Raw genomic sequence first — 8,102 nt, forward strand, 5'->3', positions numbered from 1 at the left:
CCATCCCTTCACTTTTTGGTGACAATCGCATAATCGCAAATCTCCTTATACTACACATACACAAAAGAAACAAATCATGGATACTAGTAGGAAAGCTGTATATTCTTTGGATAGACATCATTTAAAAATGTTGCTGCTGTTGCGATGTTTTGCCACCAAACTTTTGTTTCAACCTTTGCAAACGAAGCTTGATCTCGGTAGAATCATCTAATAACGACAATAATGAGTTTGTATGCATAAAGTGGGAGGAATGGTACAGTGTACTTTACCTGCATGCATACTGCTACGATACCCTGACATGGATGAAGTGCGACTAAGATCGGTAGATTGGCGTTGTTGTTGTTCCTGTAATACAGGGGAAGAAATGGGTGGTGAAGAATTGCGAGGTGATGAATGATGGCTTGAATAATCGGTAGTAGTAGTGGTAGTAGTAGTATTGATTGTGGTAGCTGCTGGCGGTTGTGGTGGTGGTGATGATGGTGATGAAGATGAAGATGCAGCAGCGGTAGTAGACCCGATAGGAGCCGTAGTCATGGATGCTGTTGCTGCAGGGAGATTGGAAACAGGGACTGAAGCCATGCTAGTGGTAGTCGTAGTCATGGCATTGGCGGTAGTTGTAGTAGTGTGCATAGCAACGGGTGAAGATTGTGCTTGTTGTGATCGTAAATCGGTATCTTCAGCAGCAAGATTGCTCAATCCACGGCGAATGTAACTTTGGAAATATTGGCCGGATTGGCTAAGATACGTGTTGACCTTGGCTTCAGCAAGTGGATACTTCTTTTGGAACTCGTATAATTCGATAATGCCTTGCTTTGTTTGATCTCGAGTGCCAATCTTGTGGAAGATTTGTGTCAATAGCTGATTCATTTCATAGTCAGAAAGAGTTCGATCGGTCTGCATGGGCTCATCATCCACTTGCATAGGCTGAACGTTATGGGATACAGGTGATGGTGTTGATAAACGATTGGTTTGCTGATGCATGGGCGCTGCCACTGGTATAGTCATATCTGCAGGATGCCCGCCAGAAGCAGCTCCTGTATCCATGGGTTGCTCCCCTGAAAGATAGGATCCTATTGAAGTAGTACGTGCCATGCCATTGGATTTCAGTGACGAGATCGAGGAGGGTCGACTAAGAGATGAGGTGCGTGAATGGGCCGAAAAGCGTGGGTTTTCAGATCCAGTCTGTGGCATGGTTGCATAAGGACTTTGTCGTACTTGCTGCATACGTTCACGTTTGCGACATGCTTCCAACATGTGATGCAAGTAAGGATAAACGCTGCTTGCTTGTGGATTATCAATCAAGGTCAAATGTTGGAAAATCGAGTCACCCAAGCCATTCACCAATTCCAGCAAAAGGGTCTTTACGGTTCTTAAAGGCATCTCTCCCAAAGGTACGCTTTCAGCTGCACGTCGTTTCCATTCGGTGGGTGGTGTCGTGATGAAGAATTTGTTGATATCGAAAAGAAGCTCATCTGGATTGAGGACTCCTGTGCGTAGATTCTCTTGAACCGTTTTGGCCAATTTCCACAAACATTTCATGGTCAACTCCGTATATCTTGTCTCCTTGGCATTCGTATCATCGCCTGGTCTAAGAACAGCTGCGCTGGTACCCAATAAGGAGAGAAGAGCACTAGGAGATAGTAGATGAATTAGTAAAAGGAAGGAAGCATTTAAAGGAATCACTTACCTAAATGTCACATTGCGTTGACTATTCTCTAATACCTTCACCATGGCCACATTAAGCGCTTTGGATAATTGCGGTCCCGATTCAAGTGCCAACATTTTTTGATCCAAAAGTCGATGAGCGAGCTCTTCCAGTAAATGATGTAATGCATCTTGAGATACGGCACATGCCAAGTCTCGGTTCGAAAACAAAAGCACCAAGGCGCTGACAAGATGTTTGCAGAGACGTGTTGTTGCTGGTACCCGAGGATCAACAGTTGAATAAGCAAGTCGGACTTGTAAAGTGATTGCATTAATCAATGGCTCGATATCAGGTAAAATAAGCTCAGGCTTCGAGTTGAGAATCTTATCCAGCTGCTTCAATGCTTCAATGGAAGGCTGTGGGTCGCCATTGGTGATTTGTGCAATAAGATAATCCACAATATAATCTCCACGCTCCTGTTGAATGGCTTGTTGTAAACTGGGATGGGTGGCAGTTCGTGGCTGTCGCATGGAGGATGGTCCTGGCAATGTCCGTGGTTCACTTAGGCCTGCCATTCCACCAGCAGTGTCGACACGATTTCCATAGTCGTCCGTAACATCTTCCATAGGTTCAGGTTCAACATTACGTTGCTGTGGCGGTGGCGGTGGCGGTGTGTGTTGAGGTGCTGGTATACGTTGTTTCGAAGGACGTGGTAAACGTGGTAATTGGCTGACAGTCGGGAACTCGTCCACTTCCATTTCCTCAGCTTCTTGTTTAGCCTTTGCTTCACGTTCAGCAATGACGCTGGCAGATGGTTTTGTACGCTGTTGATATGTATACATTGTTTAGCTACACATACACAAGGTCTAATACAAACATGACAACATACCTTTAAACGTTCTTCCAACATGCCCTTTTCTTTCTCTCCAAGACGTCCAACATACTTGTATACGGTATCACCCACAAGAATATAGGCTTGAGCAATAGCATTCAAAGCAGCATTTCTGACACCGGCATCACGATCTCCAATATGTGTGGCGACAAGTGGTAATGACTTGTTGGGTATCATAACCGAAATACCATTCCTTTGGATAAGAGCACCAATTTCTTCCAAGCATTCTGCACGAGCTTTTGCATTCTTGGAGCTAGCTGCTGAATCAAGAATATGGTTGAATAACTTCGTGGCAGGATAAACACGGCACATGCCCTTGAGAATATTTCGAATCCTTGCACGCATCACTTCCTTTGGATCACCAATCTATTCATTGTCAAAGCTTAGTAAATGACATTATCATACATCCCAAATAAAGAGCATTTACCTTGTTGATTAAGAATGGTAAAAAGGAAATGGCTTCATACTCGGTAAGATGGTATCCTTCTTCATCCATAATAGCCACCAAATGTTCGGTCACGTCAAGACATTTGATCAACATGCTGGTGTTGGTATCAAAGAATCGGATCGTAAGGTACTTTAGAATGATATCGGCATTGGCAATGTAACGCAGCTTCATATCGGAAAAGTCGATATCGTACTTGTTGGAGCAGATTTCAGGTGACACCAAGCATTCATCAAGCAATGCCAAACCACTGAGTCGATCACGTTCAGCATATTGGCTGGTGCTGAATAAGAGACTTCGAACTTCGGCGCTGAAATGGGGTTCACTTAATGATCGTAATCCATCAACAAGATCAGGTCGTGGTGTATCAAATTGCCATCGTATCTCTTTTTTGGCACGAATTTGCTTGGCACGTGTATCTTCACTAAGGACGGGTGGCTGGGCTTGTTCAGTACTAGCAGCAGCGGCAGCAGCAGCAGATGCTGATCCAGGGCTGGCGATCCCTGAAGCGCGAGGTGCCTGTAAACCTGGTTTCTTTCTTGGTGCAAGACGTGATTTTCCAATGGAACGTTCTTCAGAAGCTGCTGATGCTGTAGCACGTTTAGGTTGTGCAGCAAGTGTAGGAGCAGCAGCAGCAGGAGCAGCAGCAGCAGCAGCACCTCGATGTGCTTCGATCATGGGCATGATAGCTTGTCGTTGTGCACTCTTGAGATCAGCTGATTTATGGACAACAGCTTCGTATCCAGCACTAGCAATGATCATAGGAAGACAAGCCTGTGCGGACTTTCGAACATCAGCATTACGGTCTTGCAAGCATGAAAGGATGGGTGAAATCATGGGTGAAAGATCGGGTGTGGATTGTTCTTCTTTGAGAGTCGTGCTGAGCCAAGCAAGAAGCTCCTTGCGTAATGAAGGTGAATCGCCCGAAAGACTTGTTGCAAAAGCACCAATCATGCCATCGATACCACATGCCTTCCGGAACTCTTCCAAAGTAGCAATACCAGCAGCTCGTACATTGGCCTTGTTATCAGAAAGTGAGGTAGTAACAGGACCCGTCAATGGCTTGAGGTACTTTTCAAATGGTTTGCCAGCTGCTCCAGCAAGTTGACCTGCAATATCCAATGCCATGATTTGAAGGTTCTTGTTGCTATCGGCAAGACGTTGTTTCAACACACCAGGGAACTCGCCTATATATTACAAGCATTAAAATGGGATCATTCAATGGCTGTCATCAATGATGATACTTACCAAGATTAGGTTTTATCCGCTTGTTGGCTTCAGCAATGATACTCAAAACCTTTTCAAGACCTTCTTTTCGCACCTTCCAATTGGCATCGCTACATGCACTTGATGCTTTGGATAATTGAGAGGAGATATCAACGCGTGGAAAAAGGGATTCAACAGCATCAGCGGCGCCACCGCCACCGCCACCACCACGACTAGAACCACCGCCGCCAGATGCTTGTGTATCAGCCTAATACTTTATGTCAATAATCGTTTCATAATGATGATGATGATGATGATGACGATGATGTACTTACACTTGTCCTGGTGGGCTGTGGAGGATCCATTTGTGCAACCTTGTCAAATTCGGCTTCAATATTGGCTAGCAAAGCAGGTGTGACATCTTGAACAAAGGATTTGACCTCTGTGAAAGGATGTTTAGTGAATGAATCCTGATCCACCTTCCCTTAAAAAATCTTACCAGGCCCAATGAACATGCGTAAAGCTCCCAAAACAGTGACAGCACTTGTTCGCACCGATGCATTGGTATTGGATAGAGCAAACTTGATGAACTCGATGAGATCACGGACTTGTAAACCAGCAATACCAAAATCCATAATGGCCGAATGAATCCACGTAAGCGAATCAGCCAATACCTTGGGTGATTTGGCTTTCTTCCAAATGGGATAGGATTGGGAAAACACAAATTGGAGCGAAGTCTTTTCAGCAAACACAATCAAACATTCACCAGCAGGTTTCTTGAGTTTGATGTCACCCAACTTTTCCACAAGAACTATATAGAATGATATGTATGAGTGAAAACAATATAACATTGTCATAAAAGATATCCATACCTTGTACTGCAATGGCCACACATGCCTTGTTAAACTTTGGACAATCGGTTGCCAAGAGTTGTAACACGCCAAAAAGCTTGCCCATCACCTGAAAATTCATTTCCTTCCATCCAGGCTTTTTAGAAAGTGCACGAAAGACGATCTCAGGCTCCGTGTCTATTGGATCCATGCTGGAAAAGTGTGTTTGAAGCGACTCCATGGCTGCTAACCGAACTTTCCATTGACTCTGAGCAACATCATTCCATATTTGTTCAGGGATAAATTCTGTTGCACGTGCTTCAGCATCTTCTTGAGTGAACTTGTAGCGCACTTCTTCAGGACCACTGGAAGGTGGAAGCTTTGCAGCCTTTTTGGGACCTGCTGCTGCTGATGATGATGATGCAGTAGCTGCCTTGGGTTTGGAGGATGACAAGGTGGGCTTTTTTGCGCTTGAACCTGCAAGACGAGCTGGAGGCTTACGTTTTGGTGGGCTCATGGTGGGTGGTGGTGCTGAATCATCATCAATGGCCATAGGTTCAGGTTCAGCTTTGGGTGGTGGTGGTGCCTTTTTTGCTGCTGCAGGCTTTGGCTTCATGGCAGGCTTTGCTGGTGCTTTCTTTGCTGCTGGTGCTGGTGGTGGTTTCTTTGCGACAATAGGCTTTGCTTTGACTTCAGCCTTCTCACATGCCTCTTTGATCTTGCCCATCTTGATATCATCCAATCCTTCTGTCCATGGAGCAAGTGCCTTTTCACCCACTACTTTCATCAAGGTACCAAGACCTTCAGCGCTTGCTTCACGAGCACCTCCATCCGCATCATCCAATGTCTTTAGCATCATCTCTGCAAAAGCCTTGTACTCCGCTTTGACAGGTGCAGCACGTGTCTCCTTGAGTCGTCGTGAAAGCAACTTTACTGAATTGGCTCTGACCTGAGGATTCTTGTGTTTCACACCCGTAGATACATCCTCAAGAATATCACTTAATGATACGGTGCCAAAAACCGCATTGAGACCATTCATCAAATGTTCCAAAATAGCCGGCTTGCGTTCCTTCAATTTCTCAGTCATAGGAAGGGCCACCTATCCAAATTAAAGTTGAGGATTTGACTCTATGAAAAAGAACAACCCCCCTCCATCATCACTTACCACTCCCTTGTATTTTGCAAAGTCTTGTCGTAAACCCGTTGCAATCGCCTCAACACAATTTGCTGCCGTTCCCACAAGTAAAATGTTGGTATCATTGATGCGTTTAGCGAGTGCTGCCATCAATTCAGTATAGTCGTTATCAGCAATGCGAGGTGTCTTTGCAGCTGCCATCAATGCATCAAGTGCTTCTCGTCGTTCTTGCCATTTTTTGGATGCCTTTATAAAGATAAAAAAGTGAGTTGTCTTGTGTGTATAAATGCATCCTCATTCTCAATGATACATACGATTAATTCGAAAAAGTTGCCTGGAAGTTTAGCAGTGATATTGACAGGGTCGGCAAAATCATAAGGATCCACTGGGTCTTCATCCATAGGTTCGCCTTGATCATCACCACCATCACCATCTTCAGCTTCACCTTGAAATACATATATAAAAGTAAGTCCCACATGTGTGTGTATCATCTACCGCAAAAGGCTCTTACCCATCTCGGCTTCTGCAGCTGCAGCTTCGGCCGCAGCAGCTTGTTCGGATCGGAGTAAGCGTTCCGGCTTTGCCTTTTCTTGTGGTAACTTTGCAAATGCTGCTTCCAGGTCTTTGACTTGTACTGGTTTCAGATCTGATAGTGAATTGTTGATAGCGGCACCAAGCCATCGATATAATTCAACCGTCATTGAAAAAGCCTATCAACAAGACGCGTTGTTAGAGTTTACCATCCCTGACGATGAAGGAGACATTTGCATAATGGGCGTGTGCGTGTGTATAACTCACCTCCGCTCGCACATTCTTATCCGTATGAGCAAACAACTTTGGGATCGTTTTGAGGATGGGCTTTGGATTCACCACTCGCGGGACACCAAATTGCCTAATATACATGTGGTTATTTATCTCATGATCCATATACATTCACATACAACGACGACGACGACTTACTTTACAAATTCTCGAAGCACCACCACCGTTTGAGTGACAAGTTTGGGTTGTTTGGCACTTAGACCGGGTAAAACGAGTTCCTAGATAGATACATGTGTTATTCGCTGTTGCCCCTTCTTGTTCCTTAAAGAGATACAACATACCACGACTGGATCAGCAACATCGATTTCAGCATACAGCAAGATAACTTCGGTAGCTTTTTGTTTGGTGCCTGCTTTCATTGCTCCAAGACATTTTTCTACCAAGGCGGGAACTACAGTCTCACGAGAGCTATAAAAGATAGAATAAGTAATCCCTTTCTTTTACACACACACATCCCTGATCTCCCTTGTCCCTTGTGTGTCTCCATCGCTTTCACCCCAATACTTACCTAGCAGCATTGGGTGCATTATTTACAAATTCATATATGACATTAAGGCCTGCTTCTTGTGCAACTGCATTGGCATCGGTAGCAATCTTTTTCAGGTACGGCTCATAGGTGTAGAAATCAGAATCGTTGTCTGTTTTGCGGAACAAGGATGTCAACTCTTCATAGGCGGATACACGTGCTTTCCATAGCTGTCATACACAATGAAATATGTCTTTAGTCACTCGTCCTATTTGCATAAGAGAAAGAGAGAGAGAAAAGGTGTACCTTGTGCTGTAATCTGTCAGCAACAGGGAGTTTGTTGTAATCTTCTTGGTCACCAGAATCCATCAAGAGTATAATGTGTCGGTGTCAATGGCGCGCAAAAGAGGGCGGGTGGCAAAAGGGTGTTTGTTGCAAGTTGGGTTTTATCGCCTCGTCAGGGGTTGAGAGTTGTTGGTTGCGTGAAGGATTCTGGCGAGGATGTCGATGGAAATATATACAAGTCGATGTGTCTTTCTCCACCACGCAGAATGTAAAAGCAATGCACGTTTTCAGCTGTGTCTTTTGTGCAATGTGGAAGGGGAGAGGAGAGGAGAGGGAGGGAACACACGAAACTGCGTACAAGGCGAGAAAGAAAAGG

At 44.8% G+C, this 8,102-nt stretch overlaps 1 protein-coding gene across 1 annotated transcript; it reads right to left on the minus strand.

The window, feature by feature from the left end:
• Positions 1–121: 121 nt before the first annotated feature.
• O0I10_004215 (uncharacterized protein) lies at positions 122–7,810 on the minus strand (the record flags this gene model as incomplete). The annotated part of the gene is made up of 17 exons (XM_058484276.1): positions 122–207; positions 270–1,630; positions 1,688–2,469; positions 2,535–2,903; positions 2,965–4,169; positions 4,231–4,456; positions 4,524–4,630; positions 4,688–4,999; positions 5,061–6,117; positions 6,184–6,399; positions 6,468–6,598; positions 6,665–6,863; positions 6,952–7,045; positions 7,114–7,193; positions 7,257–7,383; positions 7,484–7,671; positions 7,748–7,810. 17 exons carry the CDS (start codon positions 7,808–7,810, stop codon positions 122–124), a joined length of 6,603 nt encoding a protein of 2,200 aa, XP_058344901.1.
• Between the last annotated feature and the right edge of the window lie 292 nt (positions 7,811–8,102).

This window comes from Lichtheimia ornata, assembly GCF_029851405.1.
Source record: "Lichtheimia ornata isolate CBS 291.66 chromosome Unknown scaffold00015, whole genome shotgun sequence".
NCBI classification, from domain to species: domain Eukaryota; kingdom Fungi; phylum Mucoromycota; class Mucoromycetes; order Mucorales; family Lichtheimiaceae; genus Lichtheimia; species Lichtheimia ornata.